The 26,003-nt window shown below is 40.8% G+C and overlaps 1 protein-coding gene and 1 pseudogene across 7 annotated transcripts in view; one reads left to right on the top strand and one right to left on the bottom strand.

Annotated features, from left to right (window-relative positions):
• LOC309664706 (tigger transposable element-derived protein 1 pseudogene) overlaps positions 1 to 26,003 on the bottom strand; it is a 477,505-nt pseudogene that overhangs the window by 366,178 nt on the left and 85,324 nt on the right. The window lies entirely within an intron of this gene.
• On the top strand, positions 17,002 to 25,736 carry ZBTB18 (zinc finger and BTB domain containing 18). Of its 6 annotated transcripts, none has more exons than XM_082470185.1 (3): positions 17,003 to 17,145; positions 22,059 to 22,746; positions 22,859 to 22,990. In XM_082470185.1, the coding sequence occupies exons 2-3, from the start codon at positions 22,073 to 22,075 to the stop codon at positions 22,866 to 22,868; spliced, it is 684 nt and encodes a 227-aa protein (XP_082326311.1). In that variant the 5' UTR covers positions 17,003 to 17,145; positions 22,059 to 22,072; the 3' UTR covers positions 22,869 to 22,990. The 6 variants fall into 6 exon arrangements, with proteins under 6 accessions (XP_082326306.1, XP_082326311.1, XP_082326310.1 ...); XM_082470183.1 differs by lacking the exon at positions 17,003 to 17,145 and adding exons at positions 17,191 to 17,329; positions 19,616 to 19,699 and having other exon boundaries at positions 22,059 to 25,736; XM_082470182.1 differs by lacking the exon at positions 17,003 to 17,145 and adding exons at positions 17,667 to 18,810; positions 19,616 to 19,699 and having other exon boundaries at positions 22,059 to 25,736.

The following is a 26,003-nucleotide window of genomic DNA, read 5'->3' as shown; positions in this document are numbered from 1 at the left end:
TCCAAACGGTTAGGAATTATATAGGTAAGTTGTAAGTGTTTAACACAATGGTACAATATGAAGATGCCCAGACTATACCCCTTAGAGGTGGGGGTAGAGACTGCAGCAAGGTTAGCATTTTGCTCATGATCAAAATCACTGATGAAGTCTTCCCTGGTGGCGCAGTGATTGAGAATCTGCCTGCCAATGCAGGGGACATGGGTTCGAGCCCTGGTCTGGGAGGATCCCACATGCCGCGGAGCAACTGGGCCCGTGAGCCACAACTACTGAGCCTGCGTGTCTGGAGCCTGTGCTCCGCTACAAGAGAGGCCGCGACAGTGAGAGGCCCGCGCACCACAATGAAGAGTGGCCCCCGCTCACCACAACTAGAGAAAGCCCTCGCACAGAAACGAAGACCCAACACAGCCAAAAATAAATAAATAAATAAAATAATTTAAAAAAAAAACCAAACACTTTATTAAAAAAAAAAAATCACTGATGAGCAAGGACATGGACTTAGTCCTTTTATATCAAGCTGGTGACCAAAAGCTGTGACAATTACACTCAAAGCCCCAATTAACACTCAGTTTCATTTAACGGCAGAGGTGAGGTGGACCAGAGTTTCTCAGTCTTTGACAAGTAACATTCAACAGGGAGGCTTTTTTAAGGCATACATCCCCAGATCCCATGTCCAGGACCCTCTTGGAGATTTGGATTCAGTAAGTCTGAGGTGGAACCCTGGCAATAATATGTTGGGTAAAGCCCCCAGATAGTTCTAATGAGTACTAAACGTTGTGAATTAGTGACCTGTGCCCGTGGCCAGACCGTCAAGCCTGAATATGTGGAAAAAAATTCGAGGGAAAAAGGATTAGCTCAGTTCTGGCTCCACACCAAAAAGCACCAGAAGGCTGAAGAATTCCTGATGGTTTTCCTAAACCTCAGAGGTTTAGAGCTGAGAAGTCTCTCCTTCCATAAGCCACAAAACACTGGCAAGTGCTTGGTGATTTCCTTGTGGTAGATAAGAGTGGACTATTCACTCTATTCACACCAGGAAAATTATTCACTACATGTCTTTAGAGATGCCGGAGTCCTATTTATCCAGGAGTGCTTCCTGCTGGGGTTGCAGGACTGGGCATCCTTGAAGGTCCTCTCATTTCTCACTGAAGGTGAAGACCACCCCAACTCTTGTCTCCCTATTCACCCTCTTCTTCTCCCAGAACTCTGGGGTCCTAGTCATTCACATACATTCATTCAAACTCTATTTGAGTGCCTACTACGTGCCAGGCTCATTAGACATGTAACAAGTAATCCTAACGTGTGGCCCCAGTTATCCTAAATCCAACAATCCTAAATTGGGGCTTCCTTGAAATATACAGAAATTGATTGAAAGTCTTCTCATTTTTAACTTAAAATTCTTCCTGGTTTTACAAAAACATTTTTGTACCAATTTCCTCTTTTATTCTGTATGAACACCAATGCTTCAGATTTCTTCTGTTAACACAAAAATTCAAAATTCACTCTTATGCTTCCAGTGAAGTTTAATCCAAAACGTTAAAACTTGCTTTATATTTCACCTGGGAAATAGACAGATACTCTAAAATTTACCTTCTGCCTATCATATGCCTCAAACCTCTGGAAAAGAGCTGAACTACAAAATCAAACCATGAAAGGAAATAATAGTTTATAGTGACAACATCTTCAGGACAGTTCTGGAAAAGGAAGTTTCAAACTTTTTATAAAAATTTAAAAAGGATTCTCAAAATAAAATGTGATGAAATAACTTGTCCTATTATGCAGGCCACAAACTAGTAATTCAGTTGAAATGGGATCTTGGATTTTATTCCTCTTGAATCTATTATTCTTTATCTCAATCACATTTCCTTGAATGGGTTATCGTTAATAATTACCCAGAATTTGAGGAAAACGTTGGTTCAATGAAACCATAATGATTAATTTTCCAAGGAACAATAGAGTTTTATCTATCTACCTATCTATTCACCCACTTACTCGCCTACCCACCCACCTAGCCCTATCTATCTATCTATCTATCTATCTATCTATCTATCTATCTATCTATCATCTCTCTCTCTCTCTCTCTCAATCTGTTTTTGGAGGGTCTAACCATATTAAAAATACCCTAAATGATCCTATTTTACACAAGTTATCAGGTAGCACATAATCACAAAGCCTACAAAATATACAACAGTAGTATAAGAGAAAATGGAAAAGCTCTGCCTTAATGATCCATTGTTATCTCCAGCACTATATTCCCAGACCATCACTTAAATGCATTTTAACTATTTTATTCAGCAGTATAAAGCTATGGAGACTCTTCTTAATGTCTTCCATAGATGTTAAAGAATTACCTCTCATCACAGGAAAAGCACTTGAACAAGGAGAAAGAGCAATAGTAAGAATCAAAAGAACAATAGTGGCCAGGGCTTGTGATTGAAGCTTCACTGTTTGGGGAACTCCTCTTCCATAATCAGATATGTTTGACTCAGATGTTTCAACATCAAAATGACCTATGAAGAATATTTTGCTACACAGTGAACTGTATTGAGCATGTGGTCCTTGTTTAATTTGGCCTTTAGCAAAGAAGTTAGAAACAGGGATATTGGAAGCTATATTTTCTGTGTATATTTTAGGTCAGGGAGAGCTAGTGCTCTTGTTCCTTCTCTTCTTCCTGGGAACACAGCTAAACTCCATTTCCAGGCCTTCTTGTAGTTAGTTTGGGGTCATGTGACTGAGTTCTGGCTAATGGAATGTGGGCAGAAGTGTCAAATGTTACTCCAGGCCTGGACTGTTAAATTTTTCCTATGTCTGATCCTACACGCTCCCTTTCTGTTCTGTTGAGACTTGGGAGGTCATGCATGGAAAATGGCCCAGGTCTCTGGTGGTTCAGATAGAAAAATCCTAGCTGTCAGAATAGCTGCCTGGAACAGGGGCCCTGCATCCTTCCTCCAGCCCAGCCAGACCACAGCAGACTATTATGTCAGAAATAAACTGTTTAAAAATTAAGCCACTGAAGTTGGGGGGATTGGTTGTTTCAACAGCTAACATTACTTACCCTAACTAATATTTTATATGTATTAAATATGTGTTTTGTAAGTATATTACAACCTACTATTTAAGTATAACCTTTGTTATGTTGCTATAGTTACATGATATTATATTCCATTTTAAAGATACAAATCCTGGTGGTAGTATACACCCTACCTTCCATTGTGCTTTAGGAAAAGGCATATGTAAAGCATCAGTTAGAATTAAATTCAGCTGCATGTGAAGAAACTCTCAATAACCAGACCTTAAACATGATTTCTCTCTTACAGAAACAAAGTTGAGAAGTAAGCAGTCCTGGGCTGATATGGTTACTTTAGGAAGTCATTAAATTCAGAAGCTTCTTTTAGCTCACGTCTGCACACTCCCTGTAGTGTGGCTCTCATTTTCGTGATCCATTATATCAGCCCAAGCTCCAGCCATCACGTCGATTTTCCAGATGGTAGAAAGGGGCAAAGAAGAAAGGGGTCAAAAGGTATAATAACTATTTTTATAGGGAGCTTTTTATAAACTGCCACAAAACACTTTTACTTATATTTCATTGTCCCAGACTCCTCATATGGATAGATCTAGCTGCAAAGCAAGCTGGGAAATGTAGTTTTTATTTTTAGCTGTCATGTACTTAGTAAAAGTTGAGTTTTATTACTAAAGAAAAAAGAAAGAACAGCTATTGGGGTACACCTCCAGAAAACTTTACTACATTTAATAAGTACAAACTTCTTACTGTGAAGGAAGAATTGACTTATACAAAATGCAATTTTAGACATACATCTGCTTACATATACACAAATTTTTGTTTATATTTTAAAAATATGAAATTCTTATAGCTTATCATTTCCACCCTAGTCTCAGCCCATCAGAATTCCTCTGGAGCCAGTGAATTAACTATCCTCCAGTGTTTTGGACATAAACATAACTGCATAAGACAACAAAGGAAGAATAGGGATACTTTACATCTGTGTATCAGGATGCATAGAAAGAAGTAATTACATGCACATATGAGTATAAATAACAAGCTCTGCAATTGTTTAAATTTAAGCAAGGCTAGTATTGTGATCGTGGTATTGATTTATGGATAGATCTACGTCTGTTCTGAGTCTGTTTATGTCTGTATGTGTGGTGAGGGAACAGCAAGAACTTGTCCTCCATTTCTATAATGCCCACTACTATATTGAATCATGGAGAAAGTCTAGTAGAACAAATAAAATATAAAATAAATAACTTTTTAAATTAGATATGTGGTAGACACCTTTCATCATCACGTTTCCTTTCTGTGTACTCTATTTTACAGACATATGACACATACACCAGATCTCCCCCACTTTTCCTATGACACTGGTGACATCCTTCCTCTGTGTAATACTGTATATTTGGTTTTAAAATTATATCCACTTCTCCCTCATTCCCCATCTACCCACGTACATTCCAACACTGTATTTTCCTGCACTACCCCCTAATGAAACGGAGGAAGAAATGTTTCATACCAAAGATTTGGAGTTTTGTGTGCCCTTGGGCATCAGGTGCTGGCAAAGGCCGAAAAGGGACTCCTAGGAAATGAGGGCTAATTAACTACCTGCCAGGCACTGTCTAAATGCTTTACAAAGGACTGTCTCTATAGGACTAGCACTATAATGAAGGTGCATGCTATTATTGTCATCCCTGTCTTTACAGACGTGGAAACTAAGGCTTGGACATGTTAAAGTAACTTGGTTACAGTTGCATAGCTGGAGCAGCCTGACGTCCAGTGCAAACGGTCTGTCCCCAGAACCCATGCTTGTAACCACTCTGTCCTGCTGCGTCCATCACGGCCCCTCCTCATATCCCTGATCCCATAGTGCTGGTTGCCAACGAAGTGCACTTGTGGAGGCTGCCTGATGTGGAGCAATCCCTCTCTGGGAAAGCCTACAGTCGAATTAAGAAAATAACATAATAATATAAAATGACACGAATATCAATACCCTATCCACCAGAACACATTAATCTCAAGTCTGAAGCGGCCTCATGACTGCAGAAGGGTTACACGTTCCACTCTGTGTTTGCTAACATCCTTTTGTGGACCATCTTGCCTTCCTCTGACAGAAGCACTAGTTTGAGGCAAAGGTTTTGTGAACGTTTTTCTTCAGGCGAATCTTCTCTTGCCATGAATTAACCACCAGCCATTTTCATTTGCACGCCCTTATTTACCCTCACCCCTTTTATTTGCAATCACGTCCACACGTTCTGGGCACTGCAAGTCTGTTCAATTAACAAGGAAGAAGGACACTGATAAGGATATTGTTAATGGATCTCTTTGTACATAAAAAGAACTCGCATCTTCCCTCCCACATGCTGTCCTGAATTCCCCTTTTCCTCCTTCTCAAAGTTTTACTTTTTCTCAGAATGTCTGTGTGTGCCATATGACAGTGATTTTCTGTGCTAATTGCTTTATTCTTCAATAAGAACCTTTACAATAGCGAACTCCTACAACACTTATGTGTAAATTAGGGCTGTTCCAAGGCAAAAAGTGAATCTTTGAATATAAATCTGCACCATTTCTCCCCCCCCTTGAGTATGAGTGTGAGTATGAATTTTAGACTGGTACAAAAAACCAAAAAATCCTCTCCTTAAAAAAAAATCATTCTTTTTCTGCATCTACAGTTTCATGTGTTTGGGTTTACAATACAGGATCTCAGAGAGGACAGATCATTAATTCATTTCAAAATAGCTCACCAAGAAAGAGTATATTTCATTCCATTGTATACAGAAGTCGGGTGGAATTCTATATAAATACAATTTTAAAATTCCAGGGCTCTCAGGCTGACTAACAATGGTCCCGAACGGGCTGATTATAGAGTAGAGGGTGGCTGAATCCCCAAGCGGCAGGGCCAGACATGAGGAAAAGCAGCACACCTTATCAGAGGGGCTCCCAAGAAATGATCGTGGTGGCAGTAGTTTTATTTTGCTCACTCGCAATAGCAACAACAAAATGATTCCACAGACGAAAACTGTCACGTCCCACCCACGCCATCTGTCCTGTGCTGTGTACCCACAGCTCCCCTCATTCTACAAATTAATCTTTCACACATATTTTAACAAAAAAAGTGTTAATGGTATAAAAGAAAAAACAAGGAAAACAGAAAGGGCTGTGTAGAAAATAAATTAAATTTCAATTTGATAGCAGTTATGACTTTTTTTATTGACTATAAGAGCAAACAGTCACATCAAATTGGTGCCACTGGCATATTATTAAAATGACAGGGCACCCTTAATGATCTCTGACAATGATTGCGTGTGTGTTTTTTTAAATATAGCATGCACATTTTGTCCAATTTGGGCTCTTTTTTCCTGTTGCTTTTGTCCTCTTTCTGAGTGGATATTATTCATGAACTGAGTCTTTATTATCTGTTTGGCCATCTGCATAGCATTGGCCATAGTCCCCTGTATTGTAATTTTGAGTGAAAGTAAGGACTATTGGAGACTGCAATACTAAAAATAATAATAATAATATGCTTTAAGAATTCAAAAATAAAAGAATGAAAAGGAAAATATTTGTGATGAGGTGAGGTTTGAAGGCACATAGCATGGAGGTGGGAGAAAAACATAAATCAATCCTTTTACTCAACTAGTATAATAGAATCTGGATATTCGCTCTGACCAAACTAACATCTACTTGCCTTGATAACAGGCGGTTCAGAAAGTGATGCTTCTTCATGCTGGAATGTCCTTGAATGAAAAAAGTTTTTTTGTTTTCTTACTCGCTTCTCTCCTGTTTTGGATGTCCATGTACCTCTTAGTGGAGTGGCAATCCAAAACAGTAGCAGAGCCCCTTTAGCTGTCAAGACTTTAGAATTAGACTCTTCATGTTTACAAGACATGAAGCGACTGTTTTTCATTTAATCAAGGGAGAGTTTCTTTTTAATTAAAATATTAAAGCATAGTTTTCCAATTAAAAATTATATATTGGGAAAAATAAATTAACTGCAAATTTGTATAATTGCCTTATTCCTAAAACTTTGCCTAATTTTATTTGGTTCTCTCCATTCTTCATTTTTCTCCCCTTTTGATCTTTTCTTTTCTTTCTTTTTGAAATTCTCTTAGTGTTAGCTTACCATTTATTTTCCTTTCTACTTGTCAGATTTTCCCTGCAGCCACTAGAAGGCCATGAAAATCAGCTGATTGAAATGTGAATATGGATTAGTAATGAAACATCTTCCCGACAAGAGTAAATATACAAGGTTATAATATATTTATGACAACAACATTTTGGTTTCAAATGAAAATGTATAATATCCCATTTGTTTTTTAATGTTCCTTGTTTTTTTTTTCTTGTAGTTGTTTTCTATTAAACTTGAGGAATATGCAATTAAAGCTATGCTTGCATAGACACACACACACACACACACACACACACACACACAAACTGCTTGAGCTTACTACCAAAGCAAGATGAAGTCTACCAATTATCTTATTATATAGAAAATGAATTACTTGCTTTTAGTAGTGGCTTAAAATAACTTTAAAAATTTGTCTTTCCCCTCCAAATTGGTGCATGTATGTATATGGTGACACCTCTTTTCTAAAAATTAATTAATTAAATTAATTAATTTATTTTGGCTGCTTTGGGTCTTTGTTGCTGCACGCGGGCTTTCCCTAGTTGCGGTGAGCGGGGGCTACTCTTCATTGCAGTGCGTGGGCTTCTTATTGCGGTGGCTTCTCTTGTTGCCACGGGCTCTAGGTGTGCGGGCTTCAGTAGTTGTGGCGTGTGGGCTCAATAGTTGTGGTTCTTGGTTTCTAGAGCATAGGCTCAGTAGTTGTGGTGCCCGGGCTTAGTTGCTCTGCCGCATGTGGGGTCTTCCTGGACCAGGGCTCGAACCCATGTCCCCTGCATTGGCAGGTGGATTCCTAACCACTGCGTCAGCAGGGAAGCCCTATAGTGACATCTTAAATGGCATAAAATTTTCAAATTTGGAAAGTTAGAGCTAATCACTTTAATATCTATATCGATTTACTTAAAAATAATAAAGAATTTCTAAAATCAAGAGGAATAACCCAGTTTCAAAAATAGCTACTTGCTCATGGTGGGTAAAATTTAGGCCACATGTTGTTATTTATTTTCATACTTTTTTAACTTATATGGAGAAGGTAAGCTAGTCATTTAAAAATGATTGAGTTAATTCTTTTATTTTCAAGACTACTTTAATCACAAATATTACAATAGCCTATTATTATAAAATATATGTTTATATATCAATATTTATATATTTTACCTCTATGAGATCTGCAGAAAACAAAGCTATATTGTTATTTTGAACAGCTCTTTTAAGTCATATAGCTCCATTTTCACTAAATTGGTGTACATTTGATAATATGGTACAGACTTCTCTTTAACAAATTTTATTTTAGGTCCGATCCTTAAAAAAACAAAACAAAAACGAAAAACATCCCCCCAAACAGAAGTCTTGAGCAGTCACAATTGAGAGTCAAAGTTTTCACTCTTGCAACATAACAAGAATAAAGTCATTAACAATCCTGAATTTAAAAATATTCTTTTAGAATTATGAGCTAATAGATACTTTTAATAATCTTAAACGACACATGCCTCAACCCTGCTTTTGTATTGTCCCCCTTTGCTGTACCCCATCCCCCCAAAGTATTATCTTGCACTAAACATCATCTGAAAGCTAAACATTATTTCTTAACCATGGCTTATATTGCTCTGAGGCTTTCCTGAGTCTAACTAGGAATTCCGAGTCATAATAAAGAACAGGGCCTCTATCTTCACTCACTCTCGTTCTGTGGGAGTTTTAGAGTTGTTTAGAGAAGTAGGATTGGACACATGAGGTACTAATGTGCTTAGGTAATGTATGCTTATTCTTGGACATTTCTGTAGCTATTTTTAAGTGTTGCAGATTGATCATCTCAGAAGCTGTGTAAGAAGAAAGGATCTCAATCAAATTTCTGACCAGATCCCTCCTTATGGCCATGAGAGTTTGATTTTCATTTAAACAGCAGTAAATATAGGCGTAAGGGTTTGAGATGAATTATGTAAGCCTTTTAGCCGTAACTATTACATTCTGCCACCAAATGAGCTGCTGTTCCCACTTTGTTTTATGGGCTCTGCATAGCCTGTATTATTGTATCTGCCAAATAAAACCCAACAAACCATGCAAATGAAAAATATAATCTTTTATCTTTCATAGTCACAGGGTGCACCCATATATACAGTTTTATAGATAACTCTGCACCAGATTTACTGCTTTAGGACCCTACTGTCTTAATAGGATGTCCAGAAAGGGAAAACATCTCTTGTTTGGAGGCATCTTCATTTATATCCACCAATGGCATATGCCTTTATTGAAGCTATACTTGAAAAGTCAGGAATAATCTCTTTCATTACATTTTTAGCTTGTCTGTGTGGTTCAATTGAGATCATGGACTTTTTCCTTAAGGAGAAAGACCCGATAGGCTGTATTCTTTCAAAGCTAGTAGATTTAAATTTGTTTAAAAACAATGGAGGTTTTTCTTTTAGTTTCAAAGTGGCCTAAATATCTGAAGAACAGTGACTTAAGGAATTGATGACTAGCCCTGCAATGCGTCTGTCTTAATCTGGGGCCTCGGATATGCCACTTAGCCATTCTGTATCTACATTCTCCTCCAAGTAACAAAAATCACAACACAACCCATGCCTACGACAGATCTGTTGAGGAGTAACTCACTTCTAAAATGCCTCACAGATGGAATACTCTTTACATATGCTAGAGAACTGCTATGATTCCACTAGGAGTAAAGTCTCTACCACATTCACCTGGGTTATTTCTATACTGGGTCAGAATACCTCTAAGAAAGTAAATGGACACTTTTTCTGGTAGTCTACAGAACAAATTGTACTTCTCACTTTTTCCTGAGTTTGAAGGGAACAGTTGAACAGGTAAAGCACTGTTATTGCCTCTGGCCTCTGGAAAAATGAAAAGTTATAAGTTATTTCTTTTCACCTCTCCCTTCTTTTTCCCCTCCCTCCCTCCCTCCCTCCCTCCTTTCCTGCCTATAAATCTTTCTTGAACTCTTACTAGGTGCTAAAGGTACAGTTGCTAATGCTGTAGAAAAAGTTCTCATCCTGAGGGAGCTGTCAAGGAAGATAGTGAGCAAAAATGGAGTCGGTATCTTAGATCATGGGAATTTTTTCTTTATTGAAGTTGTTCAACCCTCTTTCTTTCTGGTGCTAATTTATGCATCTGGCTATGATCCAGGTCAGATGTTTTATATGGAGGTTGATATGCCGAGTACCAGGCCCCATGTATGTTATTTAGTGTCTGTTGAATGAATGAATTTCCGAAATGTAATTAGTTAGGTTAATGAATAGGTCATATTTCTCAGTGAAATGTCAGTACATCCCCACAATTCCTCTATAAGATCAACCTAAATCTAAGTAATGAGAGTGCTTGCTGTGAAGCTCTAACTCTATATTAAGAAAACCTAGTTTGTATTGAGCAGGTCTTATCAGAAAAACCAGCCAAACTAATGACCTAGATGCACATAAGGGCATGCACGCACACACACACAGGCACACACAGTTGCCCTGATTGTGGCAACACAATGTCTGGAAACAGTTAAATACCAAGTATATTCTAATCCTCTTTACTTTGGGGCTAGCTATTTCATAAAGCATTATTTAAGGACAATGAGCAAGATATGATTTGACAAATAATAGTAGCATAGGATCAGCAGAGCCCAGGAAGAAATATTGACATCTCTGTTGTATTTACCTTTCTTCTGCCCTCACGTCCACCAGCACCATCTCCACCACCCAGGCCTCTACCACAGACTTCCCGTGGCGACCGTTCCTTCTCTCCACCTCTCTTCAATCATGCTTCTCCACTGCCACCATCTTTTCACTTTCCTTTATCACCCTACCTCTCCTCTCTAAAGCTATTGTCTTTATATTGTTTGTCTCTGTCATTTGTCTCTGTCTAAAATGCTCTTCTGTGCATGTGTCTTTGTTACAAAGACTTTTGTTGCTGTTCTGTCTTAGTAAACCTCTGCTCCTGCATCTGTCCCATGTTTCAAGTGCTAAGGCATGGCTTGGCAATGTAGATCAGCTGTCAGTTTTTTGCCCTTTTTTTTTTTTTCTTTTGCTATGATCTTGCTGAACAGCCTTAGTTTTGTAAAACAACTTCAGAGCAAGGGCTACTCAGTTAAACACGTGCCAAAACATTAAGGTACAGAGCCAGGGAACAAAGAAATCTTCAAGACACCTGGAAGGAATTTGAAATTTGTTTTCTTCTGCGTTCATATTCAAGAACCACTTTTCCTATTGTCTCCCATAAAGTCATTACTGCAGCTTCAACTTAAAATGCTTATTTTTTTTTACTGGGTTTAATTTAGATACACATTTGCATTGTAAAATGGGTACTTTAAAAATAATCATTTTAGTCTTAAGCATAAATGCTAGTTCTTTGTAAGGGAAGTAACTTCCTGAGTTGCATGTTATCGCTAAGGGTGAAATAAATTTCTGGAGTGAGATTTAACCTTCTGTCTGCTCTTATTACCAGGAATAGTCTGAATTCGGTATGTATCAAGACGTTTGTGTTAAGTTCATAAGGATTCCTTTATAAGAAAAGGTTTTGATCACGACAATTTTATATTATTATGATAGTTAGGGTTGGTATGCATTTATTAGCCATGAACGAAAAATGAAATGTTATCTTTGTCCAGTGGGTTCACAATGACATTTATGCATAATGAAGTCCTAAATATAAGGGGGGAGGATGATATTCTTTCATGTATCTTTAGCACCTAGAACATGGAAATTTTACAAGAACCATGAGATTGCAATTCCATATTTCTCTTATGTATTTGTAAGTTCTCAGCAAATAATTTTTGGATGTATCATTTTCCTTTCTGCCGGTTTAAAGCCCAAAAAGATTCTGCTTTTGAGGGTGGAGCAGGCCTAAAACGAAGGAAAAATTTATCCTTGTATTGGAATGCAGACAGGTGAAGTCTCTGTCTTTTGGTCAGAAGCACAACAATTGTCATGTAGTAGGTATGCGGTGTCAATTCTGGTAATCTCTCTTACTTCACTTTTTCTAAGCTCATTTGCATCCAAATTTAAGCAACTGAATATAATTAAGAACATTTAAATATTTAGAAGTTTTATTCTTTCATTTTGAACAAAAACAAACTACCTCTCTCTATATATACTTTACAGAATTTTAGAACAATCAATACTCAAAGATTTATGTTATTTTAAAAATGGGGCATGAATATCATAGGTTCATATTAAACCTTTCTTTAACAGAATCTATTCATCTGGAAAAGTCATATGTTTCTTCAGATTATTTTAAAAAATTAAATCTAAAAAACCCACAGATAAAATGAAGGCATCTTTTAATTAATATAACTTCCAAAACAATAGAACAGTTCCAACATTCAGATTTTGGAGGAACTGTGTGATTTTTAAGGGTGGTAGACTTGTCTCTACAAATTTATTTTGTTTAGGATAGTATTTAAATACTTTTTAACTGATTGAACTGACATCAGTGGATGGCAGGAAGGCATTCTGTGTAGCAAGGAAGAGAACCAACCTGGGGTTCAAAAGTTACCTGGGATCATACGCCAATAGAATAATGAATCTATTATAGCACAAAGTTAACTGTAAAAAGCGTCATTGTATGCATTGTTTTGCCTTCCATATGCCATGAGGCATAATGAATTTAATGGAGGGATGGAGAGAGAGAGAGAGAGAGAGGAAAGAGGTGTGGGTTGGGTGGCTGTTTGCTTTCTTCCTAAGTTCTCCGAAGGGGCCAGTCTTGGTCTCAGCCAAGCCTGAGCTATCAGCCTCCTTCAGCCATTATGCTGTCTCTGGATTTATGGTGGTCATGTAAAAGCACTGATTTACAGTAAGCAACTGAAAACTGGCTATACAGGAAAAGCAGTTTTGGGAGGACTGTATCTTTTGCTCCTCTCTGCCCTTTAACAGACCTCAGATAGGTTTGAATTACTGGTGTAGGCTCGTTCTGCTTTCAGTATAGGGGGGTCTGTCCCCAGTGCTCTGTGTAAATCTGTTAAGGACCTTTCGTCAAGTGTTTATAACATTTCTGTCTTCAGGGCTGAGAATCAGGATGAATTACCTCCTATTTATGGCTTATCATAGTTCAGGAATTTAATAGATTCAAGTATTACAGAATTTATAACCTAAGAAATGATTTGGTATATAATGTGCTTGTGTAATTATTTTATATATGTGTGTGTGTATACACACACACACACACACACACACACACGATGCTTTAGGAAATATGCTCCTTCATTTCATTACAGTGGTGTGTGTTGCAGTTTGCTCATCTCCTTTTTTTACTATTGTGTCAGCTGTGTTTCTGTGTCTCCTTCTCCCTTTAGGCCATTTCAACCTGTTCATTTCTAAAAGCCAGAAGAGAAAGAGAGAGAGGGAGAGAGACTATCTAAATAAGTTAATAGAATTTCATGTGTGCTATGACATTGAAAGTGGACTTAATAGAAGCGTCAACAAATTTTTCATTTTAGTGTATTTTTTCTCTAGATTCAAAACCAGGTTAACTTCTACTCACATTTTGTCACATTTTATAGTTCTTATATTTAAAACATTACACTTTGGAATAGCTGGTCTTTTATTATTAATGCTTGCCTCCCTATTTTTTAAAGAAAAAAATCCAATTATACTTGAAGTTTATAAAAAGTCAATATTCAAAAATTAATTTCACAGATAACTTTTTCAACATGATCTATTGCACAAAGTGTAATAAAAACACTGATTTTTTTCAGAGATTTGACCTGTGGTTCACATTTAAAAGTCAGACATTCATTTTATGGAGTTGCTCATCAAATTAAATTTTATTTGGTATGTCAATGTTTTATAGTGTTAAATTGTTATTGGTCAAAATGCATGTGTTAGTAAAACATAAATCTTGTTCTCTGGCAAGAAATCTAACCATGAATGGTTAAATTGACTGGTATCATTCTAAATTTCAGGACTCCCAGAAAAGTATGGATTAATCAGAACTGTATTAGGACTAGGATTCCTCCAGAGGGAAGCAATGGTATATTTTTCTAATAGTTTAGAGACTATACTTTTTGCATTTTTTCCACTGTGGGAGAGAAAAATAAAGAAAGATTATTGGCTCTCAAACTCTGGCAAGCAGCTCTGTATCTTACTAATTTGCTAAGCCAAACAGTCCCTACTTTGAGGAGCTTACTTGAAGGGGTGCTTTAGAGTCTGACTTACCTTCCATGGTTCCAGTGGGTGCCCAGTAAAAATAGTCATCATTCTGTATTATGATACCTCAGAAATCAGTCTTATTTTATTTACAATTTGTATGCTGATGACTTTCCAAAGATGATTAAAAGTATCATTTTTTACAGTAAGTTTATAACACTTAAAAAAATAAGTCAGAGTAAAAGAAATTGTCTTTAATGTAAAAAAAGGGCAGAGAAAATGCAATGGCAACCAGAGACCAGGGACAAGATGTTTATAAAAATTTAATATTAAATTTAGCTCTGACATTCATATCCTATTATATTGTTATTTAGTTTTTCCATTGGTTCAGATTTTTATATATTTATGCCATTTCTTTCCCAACTAAATTTAAACTCCAAGAAGGAGAGAAGATGTCTCATACTTTTTTGTTGTCTTCTGTATCCATCACAGTACCTTTCTTGAACACAGTAAATACTCCAGAAACATTTTTATTGGTTCTGACAATGTATGAATATTCCATGCATTTTCATGAATTTAGAAAATATTTTAAATAATTGAGGGACTACAAACTTGCTTCCTTAAGTATCTATTTAATCTACATTTCCTGGTTACACTACTCAGCTCTCAAAACGGATCCTAGTGATGACAATTATATCTAAAAAACAATGTTCCTAACTTTTGATGCATCAGTGTCTCCCCCAGCACATCTCTGGGGATTTAACCTATCTGTAGGTGCTTTTTGTAAAAATTTTTGTTAGAGCTGTGGCTTTACATGCTACAGAGCTGAGTTTCTAAACTTTTTATGGATAATCTTAACATTCTAATTTTCTCATGAACTTCTTATTTCATATGCTGACACTATTAATTACTTTGTCTTTTTGTCCAGAGATGTTACTTTTCTTATTTTTAACTTTTAGTAGGTGAGAAACAACTTTGAGAATGCAGATATTTCTTTTCCCAATTCTTTCCTGAACTTGTTGGCAAAGCATGCACTTCTTTTCACCTGTTTTCAAAAGAGTGTATTTCCTTTATCAAGAATATTTATAAACTTCCCTAACTTTAAACAGGTCAGACTGAAATTGGGCCCTCTACCAACCGACTAAAAGATCTAGAATTCACCAAAAGCACAAATGGAATATAGTTCATGGAATAAAAAACTCTAGTTGTCATAGAATGGCCTTGACCTCAGTTATCAATCATGAAGGTACATGAAAACGTTGAGGAAAGAGTAGAGAACATCACTCCTGCTTCTAACAGGATATTCCAATATCAGCTGCAGGAATTTTGCGTGCTCCTGTTTTTACTTCATTAGTAATTCAATATGTCTGATCTGCCTACACAATACTTTCAACTTAGTTTACCCATCTGACCTGGAACAAAGTGAAAGCACATTCTGCCCAGTTGAAAGGTCTCCTGGCAAGTTGGTTAGCAACAGGCTTGCCAGTCTCAGTTCAGTTAGCAAAGAATAAACACATTTCACTTGACAATTACTAGTGTACTAACTTCCTCACTCTGCAGTTTTCTATTTTATATTCTTAGAACAGATTTCCCCCTTGTTATTCAACTTTTTACTTGTAATTCTTGCCTCAACAAGATTTCCAATTTCTTGAGGTAGAAGTTTCTACTTTTCTTGGTGGCCGTGATGAACACAGTTTAATTGCAAAGAACAGGAATCGAATAAAAGTTTATTTGAAGGGAGGGAGAAACGATACAACAGTCTTACATCTTCCCTCCATAGTTTAACTTTGTGGCTTGAGACATACCAATTAAGAAATCAGGCTATGGCTTCTGCAAGTATCACTTCTGCTGTAGTTCTCTAGAATTTGGTCACTTGGGAATGGCTACTTGTAACACTGCAAATACACGTGACATGAGGGTTCTGCGAGAAATACAGGTGCTCCGCTGTGTCTGTGACAAGACGCCCTGAGAATGACGCCCAGAAACTGCCCGTCTAAGCCGGTGGCGTTCGCTGAGCCCGACGCGCACCTGCACCTGCTGACGGGGCAGCGCGGGACGGAGGGAGGACGTCCCTTAGTCCTACCCTCTGCGCTCTGGGAGACGAGGGCCTGGGCGTCGTCACCCACAGCAGCCGGAGCAGAGGGAGCCACCTAATGCCGGACTCAGGTCATGTGTGTCCCGGGTGCTCTGCCTCGGCGGATACCTCCGCAACTTCGAGCAGCCCAGCCCCACTACGTTCAAAACTGTATTTATGGTTGTCACGGCGCACACCGAAAAGCTCGCTCCGCACCCCCAGAGCGCGCGAGGCCTCCTAGCCTGGAAACAAGCCCCTCCCAGCGCAGCTGTCGCCGCCGCCCGCGGGCTCCTTTCACTTTCTCACGGCCAAGTCCCCCAGAGGGGCGCCGCTGCCGCCACCGCCGCTGCGCCCTCCCGCCGACTCCGCCCGCACCGCCTGGCTACCAGCCCCGCCCGCTCGGGCCCGCCCACCCCAACAGTTTCTGCCTGCGATTGGCACGCGCGAGCGGCAGCTCCGGTTCGCCCCTCCCATTGGCTGGGCCCTCTTGTCAGTCCTACGATTGCCCGCCACTGCCTCCGCCTCCCGGAAAAGCCGCCCTCCTATTGGAGGAGACTGCGTGCTGGGGGCGGGCGGGGAACCCGGTCCGGCCGCTTTCGGTCAATCGCAGCAGCCCAGCGCCGGGAGGGAGGGCGGCGGGGGGGGGAACATCTGGCCGGCGCCGCCGCGTGCGTGCGTGGTGCGTCCCCCCGCCCCTCCCCCCGCCCCCCCCCCCGCCCCCCGGCCCGGGCTCCTCGCTCGCTCCTCGCTCGTTCGCTCCCTCGCTGTGTCTGGCAGGCTGCGGCCGCCGCTGGGCTGCTGCCATGGGGAGCCGTTGAGAGTGGGGCCTCTTCGCTCCGCCGCGCTCCTCCGGCTGCCAGCGGGGGTGGGTGGGCGGGAGGGAGGGGGCAGGGGGAGCGGGCGACGGAGCCGGGATTGGGGGGCGGGGGGGCCGGGAGGGAGGGAGGGGGACCCGCGGAGGAGGAAGCCCACCAAGTCCGGCGGCGGCGGCGGCCGGGAGGCGGAGGACGCGGCGGCGGCGGGGACGCGGTGACTTAGGGCCGCTCCGTGTGAGTCCCGGCGCCGGCCCCCGGCCCCGACCCGGCGCCCCCTCCGGGCCCTGGAGGGCGGGGCGCCGGCTGTGCGGCCCCGGCCGGCGGGGCAGTGCGGGCAGGCGGGCGGGCGACCGGGCCCCGCGAGTGGAGTTAGTTTGTGCGGGTGGAGCTAGGGGTGGCGGGGGGCGCCGCAGCGGCGGGGGCCGGGTGCGGGGCCGGGCCGCCGCAGCTGCGGGTCGGGCGGGGTGCGGCCGGTGCAGCTGCGGCGCGGGGCGCGCTCCGGCCGGTGCAGCTGCGGCGGCGCCTCTCGGGGGCGGGGGGCGCGGGGCGGGGGCTTGGGAGCGGTGCAGCTGCACGGCGCCGGGACGGCCGTGGCTCCGGGGACCCTTGCAGCTGCGGCGGCGCCCGCGGGGAGGCCCCTCCCGGGCCGGGGCAGTTGCCGGGGGCTCGCGCCGCGGCGGCAGGGAAGCGGTAGCAGCCACCCTCCCCCGGCTTCTTACGACTTTTCTTTTGTTGTTGCCGTGACCCGGGTCTGTTTTCTCGTCTGTTGTTTAAGGTGTTTTCCTGCTGCACCGGCTCTACGCCCTCCACCTCCTTCCCTGTGGTTTAACCTTCCTCTTTCCCCTAGTGTTTTATGCACAGCCAACTACGTAAAGATTTGCATTTCTTACCCCCTCCCTGCTCCGCACCCCCACCCCCACCTCCTTGAAAAACAAAACCCAACCTCACAAAACCTCTCCGGACCTGAGGCTGCGAGGCGCAAAGGGGTTGATTTGTGGAGTGGGAGTCGCTGGCCCATTGCGGTGCTCCGGGCTCATTAATCTGTCACTCGCCCCCCACCCCACTGGGTAAATGGGGTGATTAATGTCTGATATATTGGAATGAGGCGAGGGCATTTGTACAGAATAGGTGGTGTGGCTGAGAAGGAATTTATCCCCAAAGAGTGCCTCCTGAAATAGGCATTCATAATTATGTCATTCATCGCGAAGTTAGAGAAAGTTGGGTTTGCGACTTGGGAAAGCAAGAAGCACAGGATAGAGACCTTGGTCTTTGTTACTCTTTATTTAACTCTTGGCCATGGTTTTCTAATGAGAACGGAGTGGTTATCACCAGGACTGTGACACTTGCGCCTCAGGCCCCAGCGCCTTTTCTGCTCCTCACTCCCACAAGAGTCTGTGGAGACTTCGACATTCACAGATGTCGCAGCCCCTTGCAGGGCACTGGTCAGGCCAGCCCGGGTTACGTTACAACTTCATCAGCCATTCGAAAAGACCCGCAAATCTAGCTAAAAAGTTCCCCAACTTGCTAGACCTGGCTTCCCACACCCCTTCCCCCTTTCTCCCTGAAAGGTTTTCTTGTGATCATGAACATTACAGAGTGACCCAAAAAAAAGATTGTTATGGGACACAGATCAAGGGGAAGACCAAGTTCTCTTTCTGAGCAGAAAGTCGGATCAGATACGCAGATGCAGCATTCATTTTAAGTGGCTGTAGCAGGTTGTATCTGTTTATTAATTTGCCTCATTGAACTGAAGTACTTTCCAGGATTTCAGAAAGTGCAGTTTCAGCTTGTTGATATTGAGAGTTGAAATTTGCATTAACTGGCAGGGTGAGAAATTTTACTGAGAAGGTAGTTTTAGATAAGTAGTTATATAAGAGTGAAATAATATGGTGAACCAGGTTGAAGTAGTAGTTCTGAATAGTCTTCCAACATTCTGAGACATGTATACCATTACCTCAGCAGAAAAAAAAAAAAAAAATTGAAGTGCCGTAATAATGTTGAAATGGGACTGGAGATGTCAAATGGGTTGGTTTAAAAATATCCCTAAGCTGCCTTTGAAACTAAACGTTGGAGTTGAATAAAAGTGAATCTGGATTTCCTGAATAGCACCGTGGCTTGAGTGTGCTGTCAGTATGTAAGCCAGTCCACCAACTTAAGACAGAAGTGTTGCTATTCCATAAATACAGTAGAACTCCATATGCTGAGTTTTTCAATTTCTTCTGTTAGAAAGTTTGGAAAAAAAGGGAGACTTTGAAGTATTTTGTTTATACTAACAGAAGAGAAAAGTTCTCCTAAGAAAAAGCTGGTGGCAGGAGTGTAGAGGAGTAGCATATGGCATTAAAAGGAGCACAGCTGGAGGTAGCATTTCCATCTGAACATGATGTCAGAGCAGCTGACAGCCTGCCATCCCTCAGCCTTTTATTCTAACACACAGACAGGGAGTTAGTGTGTGCGGATCTGTGGTGGAGAAGGTATCTCATTCCTCTCTAACATCATCTCCACTTTGCATCTGTCTCTTAGTCTGCTTTTTTTCCACCGATGTAACAGACCTGGAGCCAGCAAGACTCAGAGGAAAGGACTTAATCAGGTTTATGTGTCCTAAAGGTAGGAGTAGCAAGAGATTAGATTGAGCATATTTCTGTTTTGGTGTTTATTTAATTTAAAAAAATCACATTACTTTTCTAATCCAGTTTAAGAATAAAATATGAACTTGAGTATTAAATGAACATCTTACTGGAGTTGAGAGTCTTGGGCTTGTTTAGTTTTAATTTTTATCCCTTTTGCTCGATCGGGTAAATAACTTTAATATACAGAAATATTTCAAGTTTTGAAATGTTAAGAAAGGCTTTGAAATATTGCTTTTTGAGATCAATTTGGATTAAAATCCTTTTTTTGTTGTTGTTGTTCACTGCTATTTAGATTTCTTTTGCTTTTGGAGTGGGGGGGGGGGGCGGTGAGAAATAGTAAACTGTTTGGAATCCAGCATTCAAACTTACATGAGAAGATTTTTCTAGTTAAGAAGCTAGATTGTTGTGTAATTAATTCCACTGTGAAACTTTATTCTTCAAAACATTCAGCAGCACTACTGCAACATACAGCTGTAGTGCTTTTATAACCGAAGGTTTTTTTAAAAGAAAAAAAAAAAAAAACTTTTGTCCCCAGGAGAATAGTTAGACTGGTTTCCTCATTTCTCTTTCAAATATATATTTAAGAGATCTTTTATTTCAGCATAACGATAATTATTTGCAGGAGTTTTTGTGTTAGCGACTAATTTAGAACTTGTAGATTTGAGCTGCCTGAATTGGCCAGACAGCTGTAATCGCACTCCTCTATTCTTAATCTCTTTATCTGGGCAGCAGCTGCCATATGGCCACAGTCAGCTGGATCAGATGTTTATAAGCTTCCTTCTTCGTCCCTCTCTGTCCTCTCAGCCTCCTAATTTGATCACGGCTACCTTGTGAGCTGCCCTCCAATCTTTATTTTTAGCCCTCTCAAGGATTAGGATTGATGTTAGCTGTGGGGCACTTAAAGTGATTGTATTGTAAATCTTGGTTTATTCTAGCAGTGGCATCTTGCAGAATGTATTGGGTTAGGCTGAAAGTTTTAGCCCATCTTGGGCAAAGTGTAGAAGAAGCAGGGAAGTAATTTTTAAATATTAAATTAATATGTATCCATTCCCCAAATGCACTTTTTGAGATGGATGGTGTGGAACTTTGCTTCTGGTCATAGGAAAGGGGAAGTCAGGTTTAAGGAGTTGAATTTTGTGGTTGAATTTTGACCCTTTGTACATATGCGTCTCTCCTGCCTCCATTTTACTCTCTTTCACCAGAAAATAAGGGCAACAGTACATATTTGAAAGAATAAAAGCTAGTGGGAAAACAAAATATATCAAATTATGTTGAAACAAAGTATTTTCTGTTGACTGAGGTATGGCAGGGTCAAAAGAATAGTTTCTCTTTTACTAGCAAGACTTTTTTTTTTCTTTTTTTGTATGTTGAACCTGTAAAGCTTTTGAGTTTCATTTGAATGTAATATGCCTTTATTTAAAAGTTTGCATTAATTTTAATATGGAACTCATTTTGCTTTGCAACAGATCAAAGTTTAGATGAGAATTTTCAGAGTTAAATAAAGCCCTTCTGGTTCTTAATATTCTAGATGTACAGATTTTACAAAGAAATATAACCATTTCTTTTTCTCAATTCATTAAAAAAAATTTGGATTTGTTCATAGGAAAGATGATCTTTTCCATCTGTTGGTGTAGTTCCTTCTGATCTCATACATGTGTGCTATACCTGCAAATCTTAAGGCATTAACATCTGTTTTTATACACAGGGCTTTTGTTGTTTTAACACTCTGACTTTAAAAGTAAGTTGTTTGCTAATTTCTGGACTAATTATGCGATTTCATTTTTTTTTTCTTGATTCAGCCAAATGTGCGTTTAAATTGTGCTTGCTAAGTGCAGTCAAGTATCAAAAGTAATAAAATAAAAAAGGATGGTTGAACAAGTTTTCTGAATCTTCCAGAATGTGTTTGGGACTTTTCTTTGTTCATTATTTGAGTTGTTCCCTTTGAAATTAAAGCTATTTTGTAGGTTTTGTAGGACATAATTTGATGATTAGAGTTAATTAAATTTCTTCTGAAAGAGACCTAAATTCTTACTCTCAGTAAGAGACCGTACTGAAATTAACGCTTTTAAAACTTGACTAAAAGTTCAAGGAAGGTGGAGATGCATCAGAGACTGTTTGGCTGGGGTAAGAAGTTTCAAAAGTGTACATTTTTCTTCTTGCATTTGGTTTTGTGTGTGTGATTTGGTAGTGCTTGGGTCATTAGCCTGATTAAAATTCAGGGACATGTACCTCCGTGGCCCAAGCTGATTTTTTTTTTTTTTTTTTTTTTAATGGGGACTAGAGCCTTGAAAAGTTGTTCCTAAGCAGGCTCTCATGAGAAATTTCTCTCTTCCCAGGTTATGAAGACAGTATGGAGTTTCCAGACCATAGTAGACATTTGCTGCAGTGTCTGAGCGAGCAGAGACATCAGGGTTTTCTTTGTGACTGCACTGTTCTGGTGGGAGATGCCCAGTTCCGAGCGCACCGAGCTGTACTGGCTTCATGCAGCATGTATTTCCACCTCTTTTACAAGGACCAGCTGGACAAAAGAGACATTGTTCATCTGAACAGCGACATTGTTACAGCCCCAGCCTTCGCTCTCCTGCTTGAATTCATGTATGAAGGGAAACTCCAGTTCAAAGACTTGCCCATTGAAGACGTGCTAGCAGCTGCCAGTTATCTCCACATGTATGACATTGTCAAAGTCTGCAAAAAGAAGCTGAAAGAGAAAGCCACCACAGAGGCCGACAGCACCAAAAAGGAAGAAGATGCTTCAAGTTGTTCGGACAAAGTCGAGAGCCTCTCTGATGGCAGCAGCCACATGGCAGGCGATTTGCCCAGCGATGAAGATGAAGGGGAAGATGAAAAATTGAACATCTTGCCTAGCAAAAGGGACTTGGCGGCCGAGCCTGGGAACATGTGGATGCGATTGCCCTCGGACTCAGCAGGCATCCCCCAGGCTGGCGGAGAGGCAGAGCCACACGCCACAGCAGCTGGAAAAGCAGTAGCCAGCCCCTGCAGCTCGACAGAGTCTTTGTCCCAGAGGTCTGTCACCTCCGTGAGGGATTCGGCAGATGTTGACTGTGTGCTGGACCTGTCTGTCAAGTCCAGCCTTTCAGGAGTTGAAAATCTGAACAGCTCTTATTTCTCTTCACAGGACGTGCTGAGAAGCAACCTGGTGCAGGTGAAGGTGGAGAAAGAGGCCTCCTGTGATGAGAGTGATGTTGGCACTAATGACTATGACATGGAACATAGCACTGTGAAAGAGAGTGTGAGCGCTAATAACAGGGTACAGTATGAGCCTGCCCACCTGGCTCCGCTGAGGGAGGACTCGGTCCTGAGGGAGCTGGAGCGGGAGGACAAAGGCAGCGACGACGAGATGATGACCCCCGAGGGCGAGCGGGTCCAGGTGGAGGGCGGCATGGACAGCGGCCTGCTGCCCTACGTCTCCAACATCCTGAGCCCGGCGGGCCAGATCTTCATGTGCCCCCTGTGCAACAAGGTCTTCCCCAGCCCGCACATCCTGCAGATCCACCTGAGCACGCACTTCCGCGAGCAGGACGGCCTGCGCAGCAAGCCGGCCGCCGACGTCAACGTGCCCACCTGCTCTCTGTGCGGGAAGACGTTCTCCTGCATGTACACCCTGAAGCGCCACGAGAGGACTCACTCGGGCGAGAAGCCCTACACGTGCACCCAGTGCGGCAAGAGCTTCCAGTACTCGCACAACCTGAGCCGCCACGCCGTGGTGCACACGCGCGAAAAGCCGCACGCCTGCAAGTGGTGCGAGCGCAGGTTCACGCAGTCCGGGGACCTGTACCGGCACATCCGCAAGTTCCACTGTGAGTTGGTGAACTCCTTGTCCGTCAAAAGCGAGGCGCTGAGCCTGCCCGCTGTCAGAGACTGGACCTTAGAAGATAGCTCTCAAGAACTCTGGAAATAATTTTATATATATATATAAATAATATATATATACCTATATATAAATAGATCTCTATATAGTTGTGGTACGGTCTAAAAGCAGTCTTGTTTCCTGGAACTGAAAGGTTGGGGTATTAACTTGTTTTTGCACTTTAGAATAGCATGAGAATCTCACTAATTTAGCATTCTGGTAAAAGAAACTTTAGAGCAAGTCGGAGAATAGAGAGGTGTTTTTTCTTTCTTTCAAGGGGGGTAGGGGAAGTAAGCCAATAAGAACCTTTGAAACAAATCGTCCTATCACAAAATGCTTTCCTAGGGCCTATTTTGTCAGCACTGCGGTGTCTTTTGAGCTCTCTCTTTTTTTCCCACCTTTTTTTTTTTAAGTAGAAATTCCCTCCAGTTTTATTAGCCTCTTTATATGTCTCAAATTGCATGAATCTTTTCTGGCTGTTGGAAACCTGAATGCTTTTAGACCCAAATGGAAAATTTCTGAAATGCTGGATTATCTATTTTTAAACAAGCAGTTGACTTAAAACTTTCTGTGGCAACTTCTGGTTTTCTGACGGTTCCCAATGAGAGAAATTCTGAAAGTACACTGGGATCACTGGGACGCTGTCTTTGTGAAGGTTTGCTTGGGATGAAAAAGGATATTGCAGCTTCAGCAGTGTTGAACTGTGTGTTGAAAAATGTGAATTACTGTTATTGTATACTGTAATTGATTACATGGGCTGGGGGGGGTGTCAAAGGACTTGACAGGTTGTGTTGATGCTCTTAGTTGAGTCTTGAAAAGTAAATATTAACGCTACAGAAATGCATGAGTTTCAATATATTTTTTGTCTTTGTTTGCATTGTATAACTTTAACGAGTGAGTTTAAAATTATTTAATTTCCTTAGAAAAATAGCACCATTTGGAAAAAAAAAAAACCTGGTGTTATGAAGAACGTTAATGCACTGTTTTTATTTTATATAATTTAAATTGACTTTCCCACTGTCTTTAAGTTGAAACTGTTAAGCTGAATAAAAACTTAAGCTGCAAATTGATAACTTCGCTACATAACAAGGAAAATATAAATGTTTACAAACGGCTTAAAGATTTGCATGTGCAGTGTGCATTTTATAACAAAACTTCTAATTGCACAAAACCCAGGCCAGCTCAAAGTTTAGATGTACACATTTACCCAGTTGAGCGTTTTTAGAGTAACTACTGCACAAATTGACAATAGGTCATTCTCTTTTTTTGCTCCCCTTTTCTTTTTCTCCCCTTCTTCCTTTCCCTCCCTTCCTCCTTCCCTCCCGCCCCTCCCCCATCCCCCCCCCCCCCAAACTCATGAAAAGATTCTATGGACTGAAAAAGCCCCAGGCTGAAAGGACTGGACTGCCTTGATTGACATGGGGAAGGGGGTTAGTAGACTATGTGTATCGCGGCAGCAGAGGCTGCAGCCCAACGTGTGGTTTTAATGACCAGCACGCAGGGCAAAGCATTTTGCACAGTGTTTGTTTTCCTGTCTTGCACTTACAAATAAGGTCTATGGGAGTAGCATGGAAAACGTTTGCTGTTTTTCCCTTTTTTTTTTTTTAATTGCTTTTGTTTAAAATTTGATCGCCTTAACTACTGTAAACATAGCCTATTTTTGTGCTTAAGATACTGAATGGAAAACTCCATTGTGTGTTGCTGGACTGTTTTGGAAATATTTGGTCAAATGTGTGTTAATTTGGCTGTAATGGCATTTAAAGCAAACAAACAAACAAAAAAAGCTGTGAAAATGGCCTTGGAGCATTATCTTTAGTTACTTGAAGAGTTTCTAGTTTTTTTAAAATACAGTTTATGTTGAAATAATTTTTATTAATTTAGAGAAGACAATCAATGTCTGTGAGAAAACGGACTTTCTTTTGGATTTTCTTTTTGTGGTCATTGTGAGTGATTGCTTTTTCCTTTTATTAGTTTCACATTCTTCCTTTGTTCTAAAACTTAGACTGACATCTAGCTTTGACAATCATAGTATGTTTTATTTTCCTGAGGGGGGAATAACTTATAATGCTGTTTAGTTTTGTACTATTGGTGTGTTGGTGAATTTTTAAACTGTGTGCTAACTGCAATAAATTATATGAACTGAGAATTTTTGTGCGTTTTTTACATTGTGATTGTGTACTACATAGATCCTAAATATGTATCATACATGGCGTCTTTCTTTTTAATACCAATTCTGTACAGAGCTTATGGATTATTAGAATGCCTTAAATCACTCAAATGTAAGTGTGCAAACATTTCGCTTCTAGTCATTTAAGAAGATACTAAATGCACATTTAAAAAATGTGACCCATTTTCTATAGCCTAGATCAGGAATGTTAAGGTAACTCTCTAGAAATTTGTGAATCTGTGAAAC

Source organism: Balaenoptera physalus (genome assembly GCF_965194825.1).
Source record: "Balaenoptera physalus genome assembly, chromosome: 1".
Lineage (NCBI taxonomy): Eukaryota > Metazoa > Chordata > Mammalia > Artiodactyla > Balaenopteridae > Balaenoptera > Balaenoptera physalus.
This window is presented reverse-complemented; position numbering and strand designations above follow the sequence as displayed.

Excerpts from the sequence above, each read along its gene's own strand:
- ZBTB18 (XM_082470181.1), top strand. The coding sequence starts at position 21,822 with ATGCATCAGAGACTGTTTGGCTGGG. Across the intron at positions 21,847-22,058 it reads TCAGAGACTGTTTGGCTGGG|GTTATGAAGACAGTATGGAG; the intron begins GTAAGAAGTTTC and ends CTCTCTTCCCAG.